Source organism: Canis lupus, chromosome 30 (assembly GCF_003254725.2).
Source record: "Canis lupus dingo isolate Sandy chromosome 30, ASM325472v2, whole genome shotgun sequence".
Lineage (NCBI taxonomy): Eukaryota > Metazoa > Chordata > Mammalia > Carnivora > Canidae > Canis > Canis lupus.
The window spans coordinates 6925757-6952165 of record NC_064272.1 but is presented as its reverse complement, the minus strand read 5'-3'; the positions used below and the strand labels follow the sequence as shown (position 1 = coordinate 6952165).

Genomic DNA, 26409 nt, shown 5'->3' with positions numbered 1-26409 from the left:
GTCATCTTTGTATCTTCTCCCTCTTTTGCTTCCCACCTTCGCCCTTCGGTATTGTTTGCTGTGCTCCTGCAGCGCCTCCCATGCCCATCCCTTCCTTGCTCTTCCTGCTGCCTCAGCTGGACACTGTGATAGCCCTCGGACCAGGCCTCCTCACCACTGGGTTCTCCTCTCCTCCGGCCATTGCTGATCACGGCTGAACTAATTCCACCAAAGTACAGCTTTGGTGACCACACCTTGCACCTCAGAAACTTCTGACGCTCTCCACTGCCTACTGAATATGATCTACATTCTTTCCCTGGCCATTCAAGGCCTCCACAATCAGAGTTCGATCTTCCTAATTGCTCTCTAACTAAGCCTCTATATGTTATTCAGGTTAGCTAATCTGGTCTCAGGATTTCCAGTGCTTTCCTCTGCCCCTGGACAGCCCTGACCCTCTTTCCCTGAAGAATGTTCAGGTGCCCCTTCAGTGGCAGTTGGATTCCCAACCCTATCTCTCTGAATGTAACCTTCCACGCTTTTAAAAATCTTGATTTCTCCTCTGAATGTCCTAGAACATTGGTCTCCCATCAGATCATTTCACATACCCTGTCTTGAAGTTGTTGTGCACATGCGCCCCTTCTCTTCCTTATACTTGTGTAATTTTTTTTTTAAGGACAAAGATCCTATCTTTTGATTTGTTATTGCATCTCCTGTGATGCCCAAAGTGCTGCCTTAAACCAAGTGCCTGTTTAGTAAATGAAAATTTACCCAGTTTTCAAATAATATGCTGAAAATGTGGTTCACATTTATTCTTCACATCATGAATGAAAGCAGGTGGTATTGCTTAAGAATTATGCAAGGCTCACATGCTATATAAAGATTTGGAACTTTTCTTCTTTTTTCAAATGAAATTTTACAAGCTATGAAGTTTGTATCCAGCAGAGTTCATTTTTACAACATGCAATTCGATTAGATGGGTGCATTTTGCCTCCCCCCACTAAGGATCTTCATTTAAAAAATAAACTGTGAAAACTTTGTTCTGCTCTAAAATCGCAGTGTATTTTCTTTGTAGCTAAAGAATTTTTATCAGAGAAGGTATCTGCATCTCCTTTTTGTCTACTCTAAGCAGACTTACATTGGATGTGACCATTTGTTGTATATGCGAGCTCATTCCAGTGGAGTCTGTGTGTACGGAGGTTTAGAATAGTACTTCACTAAAATATGTCTTTATTTCTATGTGACCTTGTGTCACACTGATGTATATCTGTCTCTGAGTAGAACATGACAAGATGGAATGAACTAGAACTTCTTGTGGCTTGATGGAAAGCAGCTGTGTAGCTTATCTATCACTTCATAGAACATGCCTTTGAAAGCACCAGGAGTCCCTAATGTGTAACAACCCTTGTGAGTGTGGTGGACTAAGATGGCATAGAGTGAATATGGGAGCTAGATTTTGTTTTCTGATAATTGCATAACAAACTATAAGGAACAGGTTCTACAATCTCGTTTTGAGTGCATGTTAGCATACCTGAGGTTGGAGTTTCTAATTTTACTAACCTCGGTGTTTACGATGAAAATCCTTGGCTAATCAATTTTATTCTGAATACAAATTGTAATTATGTGCTTTCTACGAAAGTGAACACTAAAACGGAATGCCAAGCCAGCTTTCTTGGCAAAAAGCCCTTCACAAATGTAACTTTAATGAGGAGTTGCAGTGTGTTCAGCCGTTACATTATATTTAGGTCTTTCTTAGGAAGCAGATACATGTAAATGTGATTCAGAGTAGATTTCTGTAGACAGGAATGAACTAAGAAAGACCAGTTATTTTCTCTTTCAATAGAAAATATTATTGATACATACTTTTCTTTTTCTTGATGAATTGAGGTCTGTTACAAGTATGAAAATACTTTTAAAAGGCAGAGTCAGATAAAACTTCAAAAAGAGGACCCAGCTGAATGATATTGAGGGCCGTTCTAAATTGTGGCATTGGAAAAGGAGGATCTGCCTCACAGCTGTATTAAAGTTTGTGCTTTAGGCTTAGTGGTAACTACTGATATTTGACTTTCTGGATACAAGGTCCAGTAAATTTACGGGCTCAGTTGGTTAAGCGTCTGCCTTCAGCTCAGGTCATGATCTCATGGTCCTGGGATGGAGCCCTGCGTAGGCACCCTGCTCAGTAGGGAGTCTATTTCTCCCTCTCCCTTTGCCCCTCCCTCTGCTCATGCACTCAAGCTCTCTCAAATAAAACCTTAAAAAACAAAAAAACAAAAAAACTCCAAGGTCCAGTAAATTCAGTGTTGTACTCACTCACTGTTGGGGCTTTAGGGGATTGGTAAATACTGTCTTCTCTTCCCCACCCAGATCAGAACCCATGTAAAGATAGATGGATTCTGACGAATGCAGAACAAGTAGGTTGGCTTCATTGCTGATGAAATGTAGGGCGTTGTGAACTGTGTAGGCAGTTACATGGTCTTCTCAATACTGCGTCCTCCAGGTGAACTGATATACCCAGTCACTGGCCGAGGTTTAAATCTTCGGGCCTCACCTGTGGAGACCCATCCATGTAGAACCAATAGCATGGAGGAATGGAGGAGCCATGATCTCATTTTACCCAATTTGAATGAAGCAATAGAATCATAAGTTCTTATTAACTGATAAAAAGATAATGTATTGCAATACCAAAACTCTCCAACATGCTATTGTCCACACTACTAAACAAAATGATAAAGTAGTATTTTTTAGGGAGTGCCATCAGTGGCACATATTTACATGAAAAGTCCACCTCAAATCAAAATGGAAGAAAATTAGCTGAAAGTAACTTGAAAAGATAAGTTCATTGAATATCAACATACTATATACTAAAGTTTTATATCAAGAGGTAATGAACACTGGCAATTTCTCATATAGCAGCTCTGATATTTTGATCAAATAAATTTGGAGAGGTGTTTAGTTACAAGGAGCATCTGAAAAGCAATGAGTAGCCTTGAAAAAGTAATTTAACAAATAACAACTAGGAAGCCTGAAGGCACACACAGTTTGAGGGAAACAGAACTCCATTAAAGCAATGACGAGTTAAGTATTTCCCTAAGAGCAAGCCAACATATTTTTTAATGGAAAAAACAAAGAAAGGAAAGAAAAGAAAAGAGAAAGAAAGAAAGAAGAAAGAAAAAAGAAAGAAAGAAAGAAAGAAAGAAAGAAAGAAAGAAAGAAAGAAAGAAAGAAAGAAAGAAAAGGTAGCTAATAGTGTTACTATTTTAGAATCTCAGCGCTCCACTACAAACCAGGAAGTCTATATTACAACAAAGAAAACATTCTCAAAACAATCTAGTGCCTTTGAAACTATTCAAGTGGTCCGAGGAAGGACCTATACTAACACACAGCCCTTCAAAACTGCTATGTCCTTCACAAAAGCTAATCCACCTACAACCACCTCAAGTTACAGTCAATGGTGAATCACTGTATTGTACACCTGAACCTAATTTAACAGTTTAACTATACTGTAATTAAAATTTAAAAATAACGGAAAAAGTTACAAGCAAATAAAGTTTTGGTGGGTAGCATCTCAACTTGAAGTATTTTCAGATTATACAGTGGTCATTGTTGGTACAACTTGGTCCATCTGAGGACCCCAATGGAATAACATAGTTAGCTTTCTCACATCTGTACTGAAATCCATACTTCTCAAATATGTATAACACAATCTTGTAGCTTGTATTAATCTGACAGACTGAATGCTCCACACCAGGGATTCTAATTTCAGTAAGTCAGGCTAGGGCCTTAGACACAGGTATAAAAAAACAAGCAGAAAACTCCCCAGATGATCCTGATGCTCTCTCTGGTTAGGAATAACACTCTGTGGTTTGTAACAGTGCTTCTCAAAGTTCATAGTAAGTGTCATTGGGGGGATTTTATTAAAGTGCGAACTCTGAGTCAGTAGGTTTTCTAACAAGCTGCCCGTGTTTGGGCCACACTCCAAGCAGCAAAGGCTTATAACATGGGATGGAAATCCTATGGCTCCAAAGAGCCAGGCACATGAAGCAGAGAGGAACAGACAGGGGTTGTGTCCTCCTGGAGGTACCTGCCCCTTCCAAAGGGAATGTCTGCGGGGATCCCTGGGTGGCGCAGTGGTTTGGCGCCTGCCTTTGGCCCGGGGCACGATCCTGGAGACCCGGGATCGAATCCCACGTCGGGCTCCCAGTGCATGGAGCCTGCTTCTCCCTCTGCCTGTGTCTCTGCCTCTCTCTCTCTCTCTGTGACTATCATAAATAAATAAAAGTTAAAAAAAATTAAAAAAAAAAACAAAAAAAAAACAAAGGGAATGTCTGCTACTCAGCTCTCCTCACTGATGGAAGAACCTGCTGATTTGTCAGAAAAGTCAGAAGTCCAGGCTTTTATGGAAAATTTCCTGATTAACCTTAAATACAGTAGTCACTCTCATCCAAAAGGAATATGTTCCAAGACCCTCAGTGGATGCCTGAGACCATGGAGAGTACCAAACCCCATATATACTATGATTTTTCCCATACATGCATACTTATGGCAAAGTTTAATTTTTATAAATTAGGCCCCAAAATAAATTTTTATATATTGTTATATATAATATATATAAATTGCATCCAGTAAAAGATTAAAAATACTAAAAAAAATAGAACAATTATAATTTACTGTAATAAAAGTTATGTGAGCCTGGTCTCTCTCAAAATGTCTTGTACTACACTCACACTTCTCATTGTGATGATGTGAGGGGATAAAACGCTTACATGAGGGAGGGGATGAAGGTGAAGGACATAGGCATTGTGACATAGTGTTAGCCTACTATTAACCTCCCAAGTCAAAAGGAGAATCACCTGCTTCTGGAAGGCTGCAGAACACAGGTGGCTGAAATAGCAGATAAGGAGGGACTACTGCCAACCATACCCAGTCACAGACATAATCATTTTTATATCATTTGATCCTTATTGAAGTAATAAAACCATCTTATTTTACCAATAAGGAAACCAAGGTGAGGAGGACAGAGATTAAGTAATTTGCCTCAGATCATTGCTAATAGCAAAGGATTCAAAGCCAGATCTGGCTCAGCCAAAGCCCATGCTCCCAACCACTAGACCAGATAATGCTGGTGAGTAGGCACACCCAACATCCCTCTGCTCCTCTAGGCTCCAGGCTCCTCTAGCTCCAGGCTCCTGCTACTTACCCAGACTACTGCAAGCTTTAGGTAATTAATTTGCCCTTTGGCTTTTTTGTTCTTAGTTTCAATTTACAGTGACCAATCATCCCAGTTTGCCAGAGACCAACACAGGTTGGTGTCATCTCCAAATCCGTAATTATTTTAGCTCTCAAAACCTAGCAAGTTCTTTCTTGGCTGTAAGCTAAATGAAGGTGGGTCCCTTCTCTTTTGTTTTTTTCTTGTGAACTTTGTATACAGCTCGTGGTGAGTGTCCAACAAATATTAAATGAGAACAGCTATTGTCTCATGTGTAAAATGACTTACTGTTCTGTAGGTTGAATAATTTTTCTTAATTATGCATACATTTCTGATTGCTTTACAACTTTGGTTATTGTTTTCAATGTGCAGATGAATAGGAGACTGAAGATGTGATGGAAGAATGGAAAGAATCTTAAAGATTTGCTGGGTGTGCTTTTAAGAAAGTTGGTAAATTAAATTTCATTTTTTTTTGAATCCTTATATTCAGTGACTGCATTTATGGAGACCACTGGTCAAATACTGACTTTAATATTTGGATTCTCTTCCTGGATTTTATTTCTTTGATATTTTTGAGACTTGGGGTACAATTGGTCAATGGCTTTCTCCATTGAAATTCCTGGTAAAATTGTGTTTTATTGCTTATCTTGTAACATCAGGGATACATTACAGAAATCACCATTTTATGTATGTGTGTGCTATGTTAAAATTAGTGGAAGTGCTATTATGGCTTTGTATTTGATTTTATGTGTTACAACTTCATTGGGACTCCAGATTTAATCACTGAATTCTTATTTGGGCCCTGATGTTCTAGCTTTCCTCCTCTCTAATGCCTGGTAAGTACAACTTGCCATAGAAAAAAAATAATTTTCTCAACAAAGCAATGTTAGCATAGGCTTTGCTTTCTTTTTTTTTTTTTAATTTTTATTTATTCATGATAGTCACACACAGAGAGCGAGAGAGAGAGAGAGGCAGAGACACAGGCAGAGGGAGAAGCAGGCTCCATGCACCAGGAGCCCGACGTGGGATTCGATCCCGGGTCTCCAGGATCACGCCCTGGGCCAAAGGCAGGCGCTAAACCGCTGCGCCACCCAGGGATCCCTGCTTTCTTATTAGCAATGATACTTTGCTTAAACAGGAGTTTGAATTACTTGATTTTTTTTTTATCATCAGTTATCATCTTTCAGAATGCAGCAAATATATCATCCTATTGGAGAGAGTATATATACATCAGAATTTTGAGCAGAGGTTCAATGCTTCACTTTGATTGAACCAGTTTAATCACATTCACATCTCTGACACAAATTCTGTGGCCAGAGGATGGACTATGATGATTGGTATAGTCAAGGAGTCATGCTTACTTTCCTAGATGGGAGTTGGGTCAATCTCCCTGGAATAGCATGTAGAAACTAGGGATAATAGTAAAAAGTAAGCGGTTGCAAGGAGTGCTTAGGAGGAAGCAAACATATCTACTGCAGTTACTAACCTCCTACTGTCTCCCAATGAGAATACTATGGTGAACCCTCTAATTTTAAATAGCATGAAGGCTGGAGGGGATAAATAATAAATAATTATTAAAATATTAAATAATTTGTTGCTGCTCCTCCACATTAGACTTACAGATGTCATAGAGACAACCACCTTCTAGTTAATAATTTAATATACAACTATTATGAAAGAACCATATAAAGAAGTCTTCTAAATCTTCTTTTTGGTCATGCTTATGCTACACTGGTAATAGATGGACAATACCCTTAAATACATGGTCATTAATCAAAATGCCATAAATATCATAAAGAGGGGGCAAAGGGAAGATACTGATATTTTTTTCCAGAGTGCCCTGAAACTTAGAATGCAGCAAATAAAGATTGGCTATTTAAGAAAATTTCTATTTTAAAAGTTTTGTCGAGTTCCAAGTAAGTCATTGGATTCACAAGAAAATTTTATGTCAGCACTTTTTCCCCCCAGTGAATTGGTGGCTAGAGCTAGAAGTCCAATTTATTTCTGATGAAAAAGAAATGAGCTGTATTGTTCTGCCTTTAATGAAGTTTGGAGTGATAGGAATGTAGATGATTATTTTTTGCTCACATGTTTTCATCTACTGATAGTGGATGATGTTAATGATCGCTTATATCACATTTCCTTGACTTTAAAAAATGAATTTTTTACTATTTTCAGAGGAATCAACAGGCAATTTCTTTTTTGAGCCTCCCCTTTCAGTTTACATTAAAGTAATTGTGGTTCATGTTGATGTCCATGTGTGACTGTAACTTATCTTGATGCTAAGAATTTTGTTGTGTGGGTACTGGCAGAAATTAAAGTCATGCTTTTAGACTCTCCTAGGAGTGACATGTGCATTATAAGGTTTGAGTCAAGGGAGAGGTGACCTGGGTGGGAACTTGGAACGATGACAGAGAGGAGCCAATTTTGGCCCATCAACCTTTTCAAGAAGGTCAGCTTTCTAAACTTGTGTGCTTCTGGTATATGAGTGTGTGTGTGTGGGTGGGTGGGTGGGGGGGAGTCGGTGTTTAAGTATGTGTGTGGGGGGGTGGGAGATGAGAGCTTATGGCTTTATAATGTGTTTCTGCAAACGGTATTTGGGGTATAGTGAGCCTTTATGTTATAGGATTTTAAGAGAAGGGGAGGAAGACAGAATGATCTTGAGTAATGGATTTTGCCATTGAAAGAGGGGACACCATTTCATAGCAGGTAAATTGAAAGTTCCTCTAACAAGGATTGGTAAGTTATACATATAATTCAGACAAGATCGGGTGAATTCAGGGGTATAATATAACTCAACATGGAGGCTCCAGAGTTGTTTTTTTTAACCCTGAAAGGGAGAGAAAGTGTTATTAAAAATCATTGTTTTTAAGATTTCCTCTAGACCTGAGTCTTTGCCCCAGAACAAGATAAAGAAAAGTAGGAAAGAGTATCTTCAGGATCTTAAAATTTGAGATTTTTCTGCTAATCACTTCTCAAGAAACCTACTGGCACCAGCTTTATTGTAAATTCCCATAGGACCTGAGGTTTATTGTCCTTCAGTCCAAATCTCAAACACATGTAAATAAACTCTTGGAGCAGGAAAAAGCTATCACCCTGATGGCATAATTTTCATTTTTAACAAGCCCTTTATTTCAATTCAACCTACTGATTTGAAGGTCAGTCTCCGAGTAAACTTGGAACATGCCTAGGAAAGAAGCTCCTGTTTCTATACACTTTTTTGGTCCAATCAGGATCTTCTCAGTTACTGTAGGTTTGCTACTTCAAAGTGAATTAGAATTCTCTCCCAAGACTTGCTTTGGTTGTGCTCCTCTGAGAAAGAATGAGGTTCTGTTTCAAAGAGTTGCCTTTCAAATCAGTGTTCCAAACTCTGTAACCCTTTCTGATACCTTCTAGTTCTTGATTCTTCACCTGGGCACCATGGAATGATTTGGAAACTTATATGTGGTTATGTTCCCTTGGATGGAGAAGTATTTTTAGAATGAGAGACAAAAATCAACGAGAAGAGTCTGTTAACCAGTCATTTCTAGTGTTTACTGGACCCCGAAGCCTGACCTTTAGCCTACTCCTAGGATTTCTGATTCTACCGGTTATCAAAGCTGGAAATTAATCTGTCAGTATTCAACAGTCATTGTTAGCTCACCCAGAATTCAAGGTCTGCTTTAGTCTGCTCTGCAAAAACTGATTTGATACTTTATATGTATCTTTGGGATTTCTTATGAATTCTTTTTTAGTCCTGTTTTTGACCAAAGGTGAATTCATTCTCTAAAAGGTGAGGTCTATAGAGTTTGGCCCAACTTTGTAAGGACGGTTCCTCCCTCCTTAGCAAGTACTTCTCATGCTTCTCCACAACATGCAGCTGTGTTGCCCATCCAGCGCTGTAATTCATGGGTCAGAAAATGTAGCTGTGAGAATTGCGTGCACTTCCTGTGTTTTTTCCCATTTTCACTGTTCTTTTTAGAAACAGAACTGTACTTTGGAAAGGATTCAGTAGGACATTTGATTACCTTAGTAAAATACAAAATATCCTGGTGGGGGGTCCACATCTTAAAAAAAAATCTTGGAAAGGACTCTTCAGGAGGCTCCACACCCAGCATGGAGCACGAGGGGCTTGAACCCAAGACCCCGAGATTAAGACCAGAGCCAAGATCAAGAGTCAGACGGCTAACCTACTGAGAGCCACTCAGGCATCCCATCTGGCAGGTAATGTTTTGTTCTTATTCCACAAATCCAGCAAATGTGTTTCCTAAAAAAATCAGTCTTCAATTATATAGGAACTGGGAATGTTACTACTAGTTCTTGTAATGTGTTCTTGTGTATGCTCTTATTGATTTAGGAATAGACTTTACCCACACCTCCTAACAAAGCCAGCAGAGAACAAATAAACATGGATACGGTAAGTATAAATATAAATTTCCATATGATTTATTGTTGTTCCTTGTACATAAGAAACAGTAATATACAACTTACACTGCTTTAGAATGTAAAATGGATAAAAATGTGTACAAAAAAAAAGCACATTCCTAGAAAAAGGTATTGGCAAATAGTAAAAACTGGGGGGAGGGGGTAACAAGCAAAAAACAAATCAAAAAACAAAAACCCCAACAATTCTTCAATTCAGTGTGCAAACATTTTATAAAAATAGAAATACTAACTCTACAGGCAGTATTTCCTGATAAATTATTTAAATAGCATATCTACACAATCTGAGATCTATTCCAAGGGCAATGAGAAAATAACTTATAAAAATAAAGCAATGGTATATAAGATAGAAAAAAACAACTTTCAGAAAATGTATTTAACATTTCCATGCTATTTTCTTATTGGGAATACTTTTCTGCAAAGAATTTTTATACTATGTACAACATTGACTTTTTTTTTTTAAAGTACTACAGTAGCTTTAAGTTTGTAAGACACTTAAACTCTTTCTGCTTGATCCAAAAATTCTTTACTCAGTCACACAACAAATGAGGTAATATTTGTATAGAAGTTTCACCTTTTGTTATTTTTTTTTTTCTCTTTTGGAAAAACAAAAAAGTGTAGATACTTTTCTTCTCCCTGGAAATAGGCACAAGAGATGGGGTAAAACAGTTATGAAAGGCCTCGTGGCTTTCTTTGAAACTTAAAGACACTAGCAAACAGACAACTCATTCCACTTGACAAAGAAAGAAGATCCCAAATCATTCACTCTGAGCACAAAGTGAAGAGCATCTTGCTCTGATGTTCCTTGTGCCGTTCATGAGACATTGGTTGATAAATCTCCACTACCTGCTGTCAGACATTTTCCATATGAAACCTAGATTCCAGGTAGAACAGAGTTAATAAATAATCTGTATTTACAATCTTACAGTCATGAAGACTCCTAACAAAGCTGATATGGATAGTCCTTACGCTTCTTCCTGTTCCATGAATAGTCTTTCAGACAGATCCTCCAGAGTAAGTAAAAAATAAATATTTTATATTGTTAATTGTTAAAAAAAAAAAAAAAAAAAAAAAAAGTCTTAGAGTTGGAAAACTCCATGACACTCAGGAAAAAGAGATCAGGAATGTTTTAGTTGATAATTTTGTGCCTTTCTAACCATAAAAATATGAGCACAGCTGCCTATCCCTTTGGAGGCAGCCTGGTGCTCACTGAGATGGTAGGTTTTCGGATTTTCCTGCTACATCTGCACGAGCTACGTGTGGAATAAAACCAACAATTTCCTGACAACCAGGCAGGGGCAGCCAGCACATACTTCCACTGGCTCAATTCTCACTCCCTATTGTGGTCATTACTGGTGGCATGTAAGGGATGGGGATCCAGGAGGAAGTCCAGAAGCCAGTCTTTCCCTCCCTTCCCTGTTTCTAGTTAAGTGCCTATGTATGTGGGTTAGTCAGCTAACGTGGGTCAGCATCATGAAATCCAGCAAGAGTCTTTCAATCCCCTGAAAATGATTTAGTACCGAACACGTAACAGCTCCTCCATCTTTTCTTCATACAATCATCTTTTGGGGACACGCCCCCCACTTCGGGCTCGGGCCCCTGCTCCCCCTCTTTCTGAGGGAGTGTGTCAAGGGTGGTGTTTGGCCAATTCTAATGAGTCCTCCCTTCTCTCACATGCCTGAAAATGCTTTTGAGTCCACGTCTCAAAGAGGGCCTCACAAGAGCGCTCTACTCTGACAGGAACGGAGTGGATAGCCACTTGCCAGCCCAAGCAAGCGGATGCTTTTTTTTTTTTTTTTTTTTTTGCTTTTTGAAAAGCACACCATGGTAACTGTTCATGCTCTTGGAAGATTCTCTTCGCGTTCAGAGGCTACCTGCCGAGTCTGATTTGGAAAATGGCATGGTCTCGAGGCAAGTCCCGTATTCTAGGTGTCCACAATGATATGCAAGCAGAGAAAAGGCAGGGAGGAGTGATCCTGGGGGTTTTCTTAAGCCCGTGGTTCCAGAAGGTGCAACACCAGCATTGGTTAGGATCAGTCTTTTGATCAACAGTTTGATTAGGAATCTGTTCAATAAACAAACATATAAGCCAATTAATTCATGAAAGTACTGGCTTTATCAGTTAATAAATCAACCTTAGTATATAGCTCTACTTTCATTGTGCCCAAAGTATAATTTAAGATGATCAACTTATTAAATATTAATGTGTTTATAGCCTGACCTTCCAGAGCTTACACTGTGCTTTCTATAGGCTTCAAGGTTAAAAAAAATTCACAAAGATGACATCATAATTTAAATCTTAAGTGAAATCCACCATCCTAAAGGCATCAGTCCTTGGCCTGGTAAACATTAAGCACTTATTGGAGATCAGGTCTGTGCTAGATTCAGTGCTCATGTAACCACAGAGAGAGAAAACAAAAAGCAGCTAAGGTTGGTAGTGCAAATTGAGCACACCAAAATGAAGGCAGTACTCCTTTCTCCTCCTACACAGGGAAATGCTGGGAAAGACTTCTTGGGCTAGTGGTGTGAATAGAGCTAAAGTGGCATGTAAGACACAGAATCAGGTCAACCTGAAGTAGTTTTCATGTGGTCCAAACTGTACAGGACTAGGTCTGTAGATTGTCTTTCCACTGTGAATGCGGGCAGAGAGACTGCTAAGCCAATTGAGGTTAACAAGGGGGGAGAATTTCATAAGCCACAGTTCATGGACCTTGTTCTTCTCATGGTCTTCAATAGCAAAGTACTGATAACCCTGGTCTCTAAAACCATCTTTTAAACAGATGTGCTTCCATTATTGGCACACTCAATATGACTGAATGAGAGATGTCAACTGTGCATTCACAGTAATGTTGCTCCTACCTCTGCATTCGTATTTCAGGTCAGAGAAGAACACCATTTCTTGAGAGAAGACGAACAACCCTAGCCTACCACCAGCATAAGTTTTGTCATAGATGGGTCCTGAATCAGCCATGATTTTCTTCCCTTCATACATCACCACGCTGCAGGAGAAAGAAAAATCTTGTTAATGACACCCCTGCTTTTTTGTCTCCTCTTTCTTCCCCATTGGTGTGACTAAGTGAAACCTAATCTGGGTGATCTTACCGAATGAAACCCGTCTTGGGCCGGTGGCTGAGACGCCATCTGTAGGCAGTGAAATCTTTCCAGCCTATGTGTCGAGGGTCATGCCACAGAGTGCGCACCTAAAGGAAGAAAAAGTTGAAACGTGGCTCCAGCTAGATTTCGATTTTGTTCTAGGAGAACTAGTACTTGAAAGGTACCAAGTGGACCTCAATTTAGAGGGCTGTGATGTTGCATTTTTTTCTAAGGGCTTTCATTTGAGTGTGCCCTTGAATGTCCACATAAGGCAGAAAGAGGGCAAATTGTGTTTGAAGAGGCTGAGGTGGTCTTCGGAGCTGAAGGTAACTCTAAGTTACAGCAAGCTCCCCTCTCAGATGCAGAACTTACTGCTGTAGTTGGTGGTGCTGGGCATTTGAGACCTAAGACCTCCTCAACCCCACCACCAGTTGGGAGTGCTGGCCAAGCACCTATCCACTCTTCCTTTCTTGGGGCCTTGTTCTTACCTGGCCAGGGGTGTTTCCTGTGTGCCACAGGGCATTCCGCAGGTGCTCGCCTGGCCCGGTGGTAGAGTTCACGACTTTCACGGAAAGGCCAGAGTATCCCTGAGCCCGAGTGGGGTTGGTGTCCCAGTAGGACTGTGTGACTTGCTTCCACATCACCACATAGAAGCGGCTGCTAGACTGGTAGCCAAACACAAATCCAGCATAGTCATCATCCCTCTCTGTGTTGATGAAGAAGGTGCCACTAAAGTCCACAGCATTGAACTCATCATAACCTAGGAAAAGGAGACCAGAGCCAGGTTAAAAGCTGCAGCCTTTAGAAGCTTCTGTCACATTCCCAGACATCCTTAGTACCTCAGGGATACATGTAAATGCTCGGTTTTAGATTTGCCTCTTTCACATATGGAGAACTCGCTAACTCACCTACAGCAAGTCCAGGATCACAGTTGACGGTCTGGACGAGTTCTTTACCCTGATGACGTACCACCCAGTTAGGGTCATTTTGGGATGTCCCTTTGGGATCTAGAGGAATCATCTGGAATCTGCGGAAATCAGTCTCGCTGATATCAATGTTTTCAGGACAGATGTCATCAATGTCTGGCACATTGTCATGGTCAAAATCGTCTTTGCAAGCATCCCCTCGACCATCACCTAAGGTCAAAAAAGTAAGTTCAGTGAAATTCTGAAAACTTCTTGGTGTCAGAAATTCACTATCTTTAAAAGTTGGCAGCTAGTCTCTTCATCTTCTCAAATACGATTAGTTTTGCTTTTATTCTCAATCCAGAGAGCCATGGTGTTAGTCACTTAAAAAGTAGCTCCACTGACTCACCATCGGAATCCTTCTGGTCAGGATTGGGCACAAGTCTGCAGTTGTCCCTGTCATCAGGAATGCCATCATTGTCATCATCATGGTCACAGGCATCTCCCTTGCCATCTTTGTCATGGTCAGCTTGGTTGGCATTGGGCACATAGGGACAGTTGTCCAGGTTGTTTTGGTGGCCGTCTTCATCAATATCCTGATTGTTGTCACAGGTATCTCCAATGCGGTCTGAGTCAGAGTCAAGCTGAAAGAGACAGAAAAGAAGATGAACTGAAGTATAGGTCATTAATGTTAAAGATGACTTATGGAAGATTCTCCAGTGTTTGATATGGCCACTGGGGTTTCAGGTCTGTAGGCACCTGCCGAAAGAGTAGTAGTAAAATTTCCTTAATCCTTGGGGTGCCTGGGTGGCTCAGTCAGTTAAGCACCTGGCTCTGAATTTCAGTTCAGGTCATGATCTCAGGGTGTTGGGCTTGAACCCCCATTGGGTTCCACACTCAGTGTGTGGTCTTTTTGGGATTCTGTCCTTTTCCTCTTCCCCTTCCACTCCCTTCCCACCCCCCCAAAATAAATCTTAAAAAAAATTCTCTTGATCCTTGATTTTCATGTTAAGTTTTTAAAGAGATTCAGAGTTTTTAAATATAAAGCTTTCTAAATTAATCACTAAGGTGCCTTACTTTAACAGACCAAAACTTTAAGATTTCAGTCTGTTAACTGCTTGCTTTGAAACATTAAATGTAGTTCTTTGGGTCATTTTCTTATTTTCCATTGCAAGTTTCAGTTGTAAAATTGTTGACAGGTCCACTTCTGCTCTAGGTTATTGAATCATGGAAAAACATGGCACTGCTTTTTGTATATCCTGGGTCACGTGTATGGCAGGGATCAAGGATTTTTATTAAAACTTTTTTGGTGGGCAGCCCTGGTGGCGCAGCAGTTTAGTGCCGCCTGCAGCCCGGGGTGTGATCCTGGAGACCCGGGATCGAGTCCCACATCAGGCTCCCTGCATGGGGCCTGCTTTCCCTCTGCCTGTGTCTCTGCCTCTCTCTCTCTCTCTCTCTCTCTCTCGCTCTGTGTCTCTCATGAATAAATAAAAAATAAAAAAAAAATCTTAAAAAAAATAAAAAAATAATAATAAAACTTTTTTTGGTAGTTTTATACCTCTAGTCTGTGAGGGTTATTTGCTGGTTCAGGTAAAGTCAAAATTCTAAGTTTTTTCAAAACTATTTCTTGCTACTTTCATATTTAGTGAGCATGGGATGCTCAGAGATTATTTATGCATATTGGAATTTTTCTTCCCAGTAAGATTTACATAATGCCTGGTTATAAATATTAGAATCGGAGAAACAAAACCTCCATGGAGACTGAATGATATTAAATAAGTTTATGATAAGACCCAAACTGAAAATAGAGGCCTCGATGCCATCTGCTCAGCAAAGCTATCCCAGAGCATTACACTTTCCTATTATGGCCTCACAGCTAGTTACCCTGTTGCCTTTGGTCTTCCAGGACCTCATGAGAACAAGACCTCAAAAACAAGTGTTAGGAGGAAAAAGCTGTATTTATCATTTCTGTGATCTTATAAAGCTTCCATTTTTAAAAAGCTGGTCTCCCAAATTTTTACAGCAAAGCATTTTAGAGAAGAAATGCCTTAACTTACACTGCTGGAATATGATGGCCAATTACATGTGAAAAGAAATAGCTCCAGACACAGAAACTGTTCTGGCTAATGTCTATTTGTAGCACTCCCTCACACAGAACGATTGATTTGCAATGCCAAGTAATTTTGAAGAATGACAAACAGGTTTTGGAGGTTTCTTTAGGTTTTGGAGGTATTCTTAAGTTGAGGTTTTCTTACAACCAGATTTTATCATTAGCTGTGAAAATGGTTATTGATTTTCCTTAAGGATATTTCCCTTTCATCTTAGTCTTAGAAATGGTTAATATTACTAGAGTTATCAGATTTCTGCATTGTATAATTTGGCAGATCACACAGAGTAAGCCCTTATAGGACTGAAATTATCTAGGGGATGCTCTCATGCAAAGAGCTCCCATGATATATTTCATGCTCATGAAAATACTGCAATTGGCTTTGAGACCTCTGAGAGCCCTGGTCACGAAATAATTTGAACTTTAAAAAAAAAAAAAAAGACCTAGAAAGAGCTATTCCAGTAACCCACTGGAAGATTCTCAATGGAGTCCACCTACCTGATCTGGATTATGTTCCAGGGGGCAGTTGTCACACTGATCTCCAACCCCATCCATATCAGTGTCCCTCTGGTCCACATTGTAGACATACTGACAGTTGTCACGTTCATTGAGGATACCTACAGAGAACAAGTGACTAGTAAGGGCTGGAATCTCCAGCCTCTGGGGTGTCAACAAACCACACCCCATAGCCAGGGCTGGAGAAAGGTCAGGTGAGAGCAGAGTGTGGTCACCACCACCAGGGCTATGCTGTCAGGGAACGCCTTACCGTCCCCATCGATGTCTGCGGCGCAGGCATCTCCTTCCCCGTTGTTGTCCGTGTCAGCCTGATCTGGGTTGTGGTTGTAGGGGCAGTTGTCACAGCGGTCTCCGACATCATCTCTGTCATAGTCATACTGGGCTGGGTTGTAATGGAAAGGACAGTTGTCCTGCAAAGCAATGGAGCATTTTAGGATACTGCCCATGAAACCAGCTCAAGCCTCGAAGCATCTGTGTTACATAAAACATTTTCTACTTCATCCTCGCTATACCAGTTAAAAGCCAGGGCCCTAATGGATGAAAAATAGATTCCTGTTGCTTACAAGTCAGTGAAATGTAAATAAGGGCACCGCCCCAGTTTTCCATAGGCTCAAAATGAATTTTACTGCCATTTAGGTTAGAACATGAAACCAATCTGGGGAGCAGAGAGTATCATCTGTTTACATGTTGTAATTTCTTGGTCAACCTGGGGGGAGGGAAGGTTGTGATGGGAAACCAAAACCCTCATTTGAGATCTTCTCTCGGTAGCATCTAGGTGTTCAAGCTACCCCCAAGTAGCTCTGAGTTGGACAGAGTCTTGGAGTCTTGTAGCCTGCTGCTACATAGAGGAGGTGAAGGAAAGAGGCCAGGACATATCCTTACCCTGTCGTCTGGGATTTTATCATTGTCATCGTCGTCATCACAGGCGTCGCCAATCCCGTCCTTGTCATAGTCTTCCTGCCCAGAGTTGGGAAGGTTGGGGCAGTTATCCTGGAAAGAGAGGATGCGCATGCATGATGGCTGCTATCTGTGTGTCCTTTGCTCAGCCCAGGCCCCCAGACGCCGCATCCAGACCAGGAATGCTGCCCTCCCTGCTAGCACCTTATTGTTTTTAATGGGAGGACAAGAAATTAAGCATTTTCTTGGGGGATGTGTCATTTGTAAGAATGCCCTGTGCTTTGTACTTGCTGGGAGCATAAGTCCTGCCCTGTGGGTATCTGGAAGAGCCAGGAACATTTTTCCAGAGAAAAGAACCAGCTCTGGAGCATACCGGCCAAAAGGGCCTGCCCTATTCTTGTTTGTGGCACCGAGGGATTTAATGTTAAGACTTTGTGCTCTTTTGGGGCACCTGGTGGCTCAGTGGTTGAGGGTCTACCTCTGGCTCAGGTCATGATTCCGGGGTCCTGGGATCAAGTCCCACCTCGGGCTCCCTGCAGGGAGCCTGCTTCTCCCTCTGCCTGTGTCTCTCATGAATAAATAGTCTTTTTTTTTTTAAAAAAAAAAAACCTTTTTCTGCCTTTGTGTGATTTCATCTTTGATTCATTTCCTAATTTTAAGCATAAAAAATTCCTCAGCCTCTTCCTGGGGTTAGGGCTATGTTCCTTCTCTCAGAAGGCATGGAAGGGAAGTCAGCTCTACCTTTTTGCAGTGGTAGGTGGCATTGGCCACGCACACCAGGTCCTCATTGGGCCAGCCGTCCAGGTCTGTGTCCTCCCCACAGATGATGCCGTTGCCCGCATAGCCGGGCTTACACTCGCAGCGATACATAGGGTCGCTGTAGTGGCCCAGGTAGCTGCACTTGGCATTCTTGTTGCAGTCATGTGTCCCATCTGTGCAGGGGTTCCGGGGCTTACACACCTGAGGGCACAATGTCCTGATGTTAACGTAGAGCCTTCAAGAGTCCCTGTGTCCCACTCATCCCCAAGAAGACAGAGGCTCCATGAGAAGGAGTGTGGGGTACCTCTGTCCCTCTTCTCCCCTTGTGGATGTACAACAAGCCCATCTGCTCAGGATTTATTCCAGAGCAGCAGTTTCAAATACGATAGGCTATTGTCCCCCTCCCAGATTCATTCAATTCTAAAACCCAGGGACGCCTGGGTGGCTCAGTGGTTGAGCACCTGCCTTCGGCCCAGGGTGTGATCCTGGAGTCCCAGGATTGAGTCCCACATCGGGCTCCCTGCATGGAGCCTGCTTCTCCCTCTGCCTGTGTCTCTGCCTCTCTCTCTCTTTCATGAATAAATAAAATCTTAAAACACACACACACACACACACACACACACACACACACACACACACCAACAATTCTAAAATCTAGGCCGTCTGCTCAGCCCTCTCCCCGTTTTTGTGAAGGCTGTGAAAGGACAGGTTTCCCTTTCCTGGCTGTTTCAGCTGAGGCACCCCCTCTACTCTGGGCCAGCAGCCTAGGCCAGTCTACCTGTTTGTGGGCGGTGGCATGTTCTACACCGCGGCCGAAGGGCTGCGGGCCTGTGAAGCGTGGTGGGCAGGGCAGGCAGTTGTAGCCGGGGTCCGTGTTCTCGCACCTGTGCTCTCCGTTGTGGTTGAAGCAGGCGTCAGGGACTTCTTTGCACTGGGGGAAGAAACAACAGTTGGCCCCATGATCAGATACGTGGACCCTGGGAGGTGACAGGGACAGCTGAACTGCTTTCCAAGACCCAGTAACTCAGCCAGGACTTCCTTACCTCATCCACGTCTTTGCACTGGATGCCATTCCCGCTGTAGCCCGGGGGGCAAGTTCCACATTTCCAGCTGCCATCGCGGTAACTAGTACACTTGACCCCAGCAAAGCAGGGATTGGACAGGCATCCATCTGAGATCGGGGAGACGGGCAAATGGTTGGTGTAAGTGGCTGTTGTTGGCACACATCACAAAATACAGTGGGAAACCTTATAGGGTAGATGGGACCTGTCACTTGTTGAGACTACTTGGAAATACCAGAGGGACAATGCACCCCAAATACTCAGGACCATTCAGAGCCAGAGCGCTTCTGCCTTGAATGCTGACCATGGATTTCAGTTAAACAAAGAAAAAACAAACTCCCAAGGGTGCTTTTATCCTGGGGCTGCATGACTCACCAATTGGACAGTCCTGCTTGTTGCAAATCTGGTTTTCGGTCGCATCACCGACACAGTCCTTGCCTCCAAACTGGGGTGTGGGGTTGTTGCAGAGCCGGCTACGTTTCTGCACCCCTCCTCCACAGGTAACGGAACAGATGTCCCACAGTGACCAGGGACCCCAGCCTCCATTGACTGCAAGCAAGTGAACCACATGTAAAAAGTGAAGGTCAATTTTCAAAACACTCCAATCTGTCCTAGAAGACACTCCTAAATTTGTTCAAGAAAACCTCTGCTCCTCGGACACACGAAGAGGTGGTCTGGGAGGAGGGAGAGGTTAAGATGGTTTCCTTTGCTTTTTATTAAAAGAAGCTGCTGAGCATGCAGAACTTGGCCTCTACTTGTTCCCTAGGAAGTAACCTTTCCCCCGTTTATGACCCACCCAACCAGAGGCCGCAGATGCCAGGCATCCGGCGGGGCGGAGCTGCTGCTCAGCCCCGGGTAGTGTGGCACGCTCTCACTTACTGGGGCAGGCATCTTTCTTGCAGGCCTTGGTCTCCCGGGCTTCGCCTTCACATGGTTTCCCGTTCATCTGGGGGCTAGGAGAATTGCAGAGTCGAATTCTAGTGATCACACCATCACCACACGTCACGGAACAAGACGACCACGGGGACCAGTGGCTCCAGCCGCCATCCTGTTTAACTAAAATACAAAGCTGACGGTTATAGGGCGCTGGCCACATGTCAAACTCTGTGCTAACTGCTTTAAATGCATTGCCTAAATGAAATCCTTAAAAGAGCCCTACGAAGAGTTATTATCATCCCCAATTTGCAATTGAGGAAAGAGCCTCAGGGGGCGGGGGGTAAACTGGGTTCAAGGGTGCCCAGGTGAGCAGAACTGGGGTTCAGACTCTGGCAGTCTAGAAACGGTATCCTTGGCCACTATGCTCTCTGGATGAGGACAAGCCTGTGCTCCACACTGCCATGCGGCCAGGGTGCTCACATCTCTTGTCGCACTCCTGAATGTGGCAAGTCCGCGTCTGGACGGAGGAGCCCTCGCATCGGTTGTTGAGACTATCACAGGAGCGCCCGCGCTGCTGGATTCCATTGCCACATGTCGCAGAGCAGGAGGTCCACTCGGACCATGGGGACCAGCCATCATCCGCAGAGTCGCTGGCTGCAGAGGAAGTGGGTTCATTAGTGTGTGATCAAGACAAGCTGTTGGTTAGCTAGTGCTCTCTAGGACCTTCTTCCTTTGCCAGAGGGCTAAAAGCCATGTCTGTCTCAGGCCACCAGCGCAGGTTTATCCCCTCACCGGGTAACGGAATACCAGGCCAGGGCTTTCTCAGTGTTTCAATGAGGTGCTCTTTCCTGACCTAAGAGATCTTGCTAGGCATTTCCAGTCTCAGGCTTCCAAGAGTACTAGATGTGTAGGCAGCTCGGAGTCACTTTGGACTGTCAAGGGAGCCAGACCACGTGTTTGGCAGACAAGCCTGAAGGCAGCGAGGCTGCTGTTGGCCCTGCCTCCAACTCTGTCATCAGGTTAATCAGTGTGCAGCTCCTCTTACCCTAGCATGTGGGGCCTTCTCTGTACATATTTTCACAAGAGAAGGGGTTTGTTTACCATCTGCATAGGTCCCAGGACTACAATCACATGTAGCTGTATCAGACAAAGACAGAGAACTGGTTTCTCTGGCCAGCAGCTGGAAGTTTTCCTAACAGTCCCGATTCAAGTTTAAGACGCCACTAGTCTCCAACTAGCTTTGTTCTCTTTAGCCCACACCTGAAGTGAAAGCTGAAGAGAAGCAAATAGGTGCACAATAATCACAGTGCCAAGATCACCAACACGATCCCTGCAGGAGACAGCTTATTCTGAGCTGGTGACCAGCTACGTGGAAGGGTCGGGGTGGGTGGAGGGGTAGGGGAAGTGCTACTTCCCCACTTCATTTCTTATCTCAATTGTGCTGAATCATTTTTAGGACTTGTATATACTACATTATCGTCTCAGCAGAGTGATGAATTTATATACTGGCAACAGAAACCGGGGGATAGGGTGCCATGGAACAATACAGTGCCTTATTTCTGCCAGTGCCCCATACCTGAAACTGCAGTTATTCTTAGGCCTCTTGCTCATGCAGATAAAATGGATACAACTTTCAGGCCCTAAATTAAGTGCAGCACTTGCATGTTGGACCATCAATTTATCTGGTGAGCAGATTTTTCTTAACTCTAGGCCATGACATCAAATTCTAAAATTTAGAGCTATTGCTGCTACAAATTCGTCTCTCCTTTCCTCTGAGCATCAAGTCAAAATCGATAAGCTAGGGTGAGATCTTTATTGCCTATATAGAGCAGCCAAGTCATCAGTTAACCAGATGCTGCAGCAGGAAACTGAGTTAAAACACACCATGGAAATGGGGGTGGGGTTCCAGCGGTCTTGTGTTCATGGAGAACTGACCCTTGTCACTAAAGAATGGTCATGCAGTTTTAAGAACTTACGCCAACACCGTGGGCAGCATTCTCCGTCAGGAACTGTGGCGTTGGAGCAGGGCATGATGGGGCAGGACACCTTCTTGCAGATGGTAACGGAGTTCTGCAGGAGAAAGGGGTTACAAAGCATGTTGCAAGCAGAAGTTTATAGACTAATATTTTAATTACAAGATAAAACCGAGTCGGGCTGTAAATGCTCCAGTGGAAGGAGTTTAATACGTCTTATGTGCAGCCACCATATTGTGCAGACAGTTCTAGTGCTAGTCATCATTCCCTTCCTCGGAGAGTTCTTTAATTGCTACCAAATGGTAGAAGTGACAACATGAAGAATTTATCCCTAGGGAACCACCAAATACCATGAGTCAAATCTTTTAGTCTGTGTCTGAAAATGAATTCAAAACTTACATGGGACTTTTAAATTTTATAATGTTGTCTATAGGGATGCCTGGGTGGCTCAGCAGTTGATTGAGAGTCTGTCTTTGGTTCAGGGCGTGATCCCCGAGTTCCGGGATCGAGTCCCACATCAGGCTCCCTGTATGGAGTCTGCTTTTCCCTCTGCCTGTGTCTCTGCCTCTCTCTCTCTCATGAATAAATAAAGTCTTTAAAAAAAAAAAAATACAATGTTCTCTATAGAGAAATGATCAGTGAGCATTTCTTTGTGTATAGATCTGGTTTTATACCATGTTGAAGAATGGAAATAAAATTGGCTCCCCAATCTAGCAATCTGTGCTTTACATTTAAACTGGACTTTGTTCAGCACATCAGGCAAACTGCCCAGTCTCCCGGCACTGGTTTTGGGGTGCTAGGGACACACACACTGCAAGCAGTGCCATCTGAGCTAAGTAGACAGTTAATGTCCTACCACTGTTGGGCTAAGTGATTTGAACAATCACGACTGTATTAAGGGAATCCCAGTGTCATTGCTAAATACGAGTCAGGGTTGGGGAGATAAAAGGAATGTTCTGACCAGGTTTTATTTCACTGACATTCAACACTTAGCCTTTGAACGAAAGTGGGTAAATGACTCCAATGTCTTAGATTTTTTTCCTTTAGATACTTAGCCTAGGGTATAATTAAGACTTTGAAAAACTCAAGATTCTATGGACGTCACAATTACATCTTGAAAACAAAACAAACCCCACTTCAGTATTTGGCCATGGAGCATAGAAAGAGCTGGTGCGGCCATCTGGGTCTAGCCCATAGAGTTGGGCTTTGAACACATGCCATCGCTTCCTATTTCAGTCTGGAATGAGCCCTTACCTGACAGCGGCACTCGGTACAACTATCGACGGTCCACTCCTCATTGTTCCTGTACTGAACTCCATTGTGGTAGCAGAGGGGAGGCCGCCTCAGCTCAATGGCCAGTTCTTTGTTCTCTTCAGTCTGGAAGGGGGAGAAAGGTCATTAGTGTCTGTCTTCATTTTTTGTCATTGGGGGCAGGGGGGCATCTGTGATGCCCCTTCAGGTGCTCGTGCCCAAGGGCTGGGAGCCGAGGCCACTGACCACTTTGCGGATGCTGTCCTGAAGTGTGGTCACAATGGTGCGCAGGCCCCTCAACTCCAGAACCATGCTGGATAGCTCATCACAAGAGATGCCGCAGATGGCTTGCAGATCCTTAGTCTTGTGGCCGATGTAGTTAGTGCGGATGGCGGGGCTGGAGCCATTTACCACATTGTTATCGAGGGTGAGGAGGACGTTGGTCGCTGCCAAGAAAGAAAGGAGTACGATGAGAAAAGTATTGGCAGATCTTCACACAGCTGCTCTCACAAGCCAGTCTCTCCCTCCCCCGCCCCCACAGTTCCTAATTGTAAAGATAGGACACCTGGGGTGAAGGATACACAAGGAGCAGGTGCATGTGTGTGGATTACTCTGAAGTCACTTGGGGTTACCTGGGGTAATTTATGCATGACTACCACTCCCTAAGGTTCTCAGCTTGTTTTAGGTGGACTCTCCTGAATGTCCTCATATGACACCCCCCCCCCCCCAAAAAAAAATAGAAGAGTACTCACAACTGGAACAGCCTTTGTTTCTGAGAATGGCTTCTGGTGTGGTTCCAAAGACAAACCTCACGTTCTGCAGCACCCCCTGGGGGCAGAGGACACACATTACTTGTAGAGTGGTGGGGGTGGGGGTGGGGGTGGGGGTGCAGTTTATTCCAGGAAAAGCGCACAACAGAAGTTCTAAAATTTTAAAAGAGCTCCCTTTGAAGATCACCACGTCAAAATAACACACCAACGTCAACTGCCAAACAACTTCACAATCTTAATTGGGTTGTCCGCCAAGTCTTGAGTACTTTACAAAGAAATCCGTTATCTGCCTACTTGGGTACACAGGAAATGGGATCGGATACTAAGGACAGAGGATTTAATGACACTCTCCAGTGTCAAAGAGCTAGATGTGGGAGTTTCAAAGCCACAGTGGCAAAAACCTAGACATCCAGGCAAGGAGGAAGCCGCAGCCGCAAATAGCCACTATTTTAACCTTTGGGGACCGGCTCCTGAGACTGGCTCCAACCCCATGAGGAATCAAATGGCAAAGTGGTATTTATTCTGCTCTCCGTATCCATTTCAAGCTACATCACAATTGGCAGAACGATCTGAAAAAAGCTCTTTTCTTGAGGAGAGCATAAGGAGTATTTAGGACTTGAACAGGTGCTTATAGGAAAACTACTTGTTTCCTTTAGCGGTCTTCAAAGTACGGCACGCCCAGAACACAGGCCCCAACAGCTTGTGAAGCCCCAGCTTCACCTGGAATTTGTTAGAAACGCAAATGATCAGGCCCCATCCCAGGGGCACGGAATCTGAACCTCTGGGGATGCGGTGCAGCGCGCGTTTCACCGAGCCCTGCAGGTGATTCTGGTGCCCCTGGAGGCGTGGGAAGCACGGCTCTGGTCCAAAGGCGGGATCTCCTGTACTGGAAATCCCTGCCTCCCCCGCTACAGCCCTCCTGACAGGTCAGCAGCCGACCCCACGAACCCACGAACGGGAGGAGAGGCCTCACCTGGAAGTTGTCGTTGACCCCTCCTTTCGCGATGCGGAGTCTGGCCACGCTGGCCAGGTCCCTGGTGAAGATGCTCTGGACGGGGACATCCAGCTCGGCGTTCTCCATCTTCTCACAGTCAATGTACAGCTGGGCCCTGTCCTCCTGCACGAACAGGGTGATGCTCTTCCACTGGCCGGTGGCCAGCAGCGCTTCTTCCACCGACACCACGTGTTGCATGCCCTGCACGGTCAGGCTCAGGTCCAGGGTGCCGGCTCTGCCGTTGGAGACCACGCTGAAGACCTGGCCAGAGTGGTCTTTCCGTTCTATGGCCAGCAGCGTGCCTCGGGTCTTCTTCATCTGCCTCAGGGAGGCCAGGAGAAGGAAGCCTTTCTCCGCGCGCACAGCATCCACTAGGTCTTGGAACTTGTCATCAGGCACGGGGGGGATCAGGTTGGCATCCTCGATGCGGAAAGCTGGGCTGGAGGGGTCAGGACCCTTCACCAGCCGGCGCCCAGAGCCCCTCCGGGCAGCCCCCGTGAGTTCAAAGATGTCGAACACGCTGTTGTCTCCCCCAGACTCTGTTCAACAGGAGCAGGGCACACAGTGAGCCAACTAGGCTGAGGCCGGGGGTGCGGGGCAAAAGGGCAGGGCAAGAACTGGGCAACCACTGGAAGAACTGAATCCGCACTGTGGTCGGGGGAAGCTGCCTGCTGATGGTCCCCGAGGGCGCCGGGGGAAGGCTGGCACAAGAGAGCACGGGAGGGGGTGTCCTCGGGGTAACCGGCACCTCCTCATCTGCCCTCCCCGCTCGGAAGGTGTTACCTAGACTCACCTGGAAGGCGGCTGGAGGCGCACACACGCAACAGGAACAGGACGCCGAGTGCCCAGGCCAGCCCCATGGTGGAGCCGCTCGTGCCCAGCCGGGAGCCTGTAGCGGGAAGCAGACCCCGGGGTCAGAGCGGCCGCGCAGGGAGAGCGGGCACAACCGGGCGCCGGGCTTGGGGCCAGGGCCCTGGCGGATCCCCCTCTGGCCTCACGTCTGCCGGAACGAGGGGCAACAGTACTCACTTTGGACGGGGCATCAGGAAGAAAGAGTGAGGGGGGGAGACGGGTTTTAAAGTCGGGGGCGGGTGGCGCTGGGGCAAAGACCAGCAACCTGGGGGCTCTGGCTGGGGAAGTCGAGGGGGGGCAGGAGATGCGGTCTGGGGGCGCGGGGAGGCACGGGGAAGTCGAGACTCCCCTCCCGACGGCTCAGAGAGAGGTGTGGGGAGAAAGAAAGTCCTGGGGGGTCCTGACGAGCTGGTGTGTGAACCCCACGGCCGGAGGGGGGAGCGCGGGGGCGCGGGGCGGCGGGCACCGGGAGACCCGGGCTCCCCGAGGGCCGAAGCCTCGGCTCAGGGCGGCTGAGCGGGGCGCCTCACCTGTGCGCTCGGGTGCAGCGGGCCGGGGCGGCGCCGAGTCCGGAGAGGCGCGGGGCGGGAGGCCGCTCGAGGCAGTGGCTGGCGGGGCGGCGGGGCGGTGCGCCTTTAAGGGCGCGCGCACATTCCTGGGGTTGCCTCCGGCCAATGGGAGGCGGCGGGGCCCGCGGGAGGGGGGCAGGCTGGGCCCCTGTCTCCGCCCCCCGCCGCCGCAGCCTCCCTTT

At 44.8% G+C, this 26409-nt stretch overlaps 2 protein-coding genes across 11 annotated transcripts in view; one reads left to right on the top strand and one right to left on the bottom strand.

Annotated features, from left to right (window-relative positions):
• The window catches only part of FSIP1 (fibrous sheath interacting protein 1), a 194340-nt gene extending 181699 nt beyond the window's left edge, over nucleotides 1–12641 (top strand). For 2 of the 10 annotated variants that reach the window (XR_007407429.1, XR_007407428.1), the window contains 5 exons: nucleotides 5555–5632; nucleotides 7809–7891; nucleotides 9144–9385; nucleotides 9519–9578; nucleotides 10533–10651. Coding sequence is in view for 1 of the 10 variants with exons in the window: in XM_025473235.3 (XP_025329020.1) it covers nucleotides 5555–5562 (8 nt within the window). In the remaining 9 variants the exon portion in view is untranslated. Of the gene's footprint in view, nucleotides 1–5554; nucleotides 7522–7808; nucleotides 7892–9143; nucleotides 9386–9518; nucleotides 9579–10532; nucleotides 10652–12482 lie in introns of those variants that run through there. The other 8 variants (XR_007407420.1, XR_007407424.1, XR_007407422.1 and 5 more) reach the window with 8 other exon arrangements.
• On the bottom strand, nucleotides 9584–26283 carry THBS1 (thrombospondin 1). The gene is made up of 22 exons (XM_025473234.3): nucleotides 26189–26283; nucleotides 25600–25695; nucleotides 24786–25345; nucleotides 23795–23870; nucleotides 23289–23488; nucleotides 23046–23168; nucleotides 21795–21888; nucleotides 20299–20472; nucleotides 19822–19998; nucleotides 19318–19491; nucleotides 18925–19052; nucleotides 18660–18812; nucleotides 17864–18082; nucleotides 17108–17215; nucleotides 16476–16635; nucleotides 16208–16326; nucleotides 14012–14246; nucleotides 13606–13833; nucleotides 13186–13457; nucleotides 12707–12804; nucleotides 12464–12603; nucleotides 9584–11669 (listed from the first exon to the last, which is right to left on the bottom strand). Exons 2-22 carry the CDS (start codon nucleotides 25664–25666, stop codon nucleotides 11662–11664), a joined length of 3513 nt encoding a protein of 1170 aa, XP_025329019.1. The 5' UTR covers nucleotides 25667–25695; nucleotides 26189–26283; the 3' UTR covers nucleotides 9584–11661.
• Nucleotides 26284–26409: the final 126 nt, after the last annotated feature.

Coding starts and splice junctions, on each gene's coding strand:
- THBS1 (XM_025473234.3), bottom strand. CDS start 25,666: ATGGGGCTGGCCTGGGCACTCGGCGTCCTGTTCCTGTTGCGTGTGTGC. Junction 23,169..23,288: donor AGGACAGCATCCGCAAAGTG/GTCAGTGGCCTC, acceptor TCCCCCTTCCAG/ACTGAAGAGAACAAAGAACT. Junction 16,636..17,107: donor ATAAAATCCCAGACGACAGG/GTAAGGATATGT, acceptor ATTGCTTTGCAG/GACAACTGTCCTTTCCATTA.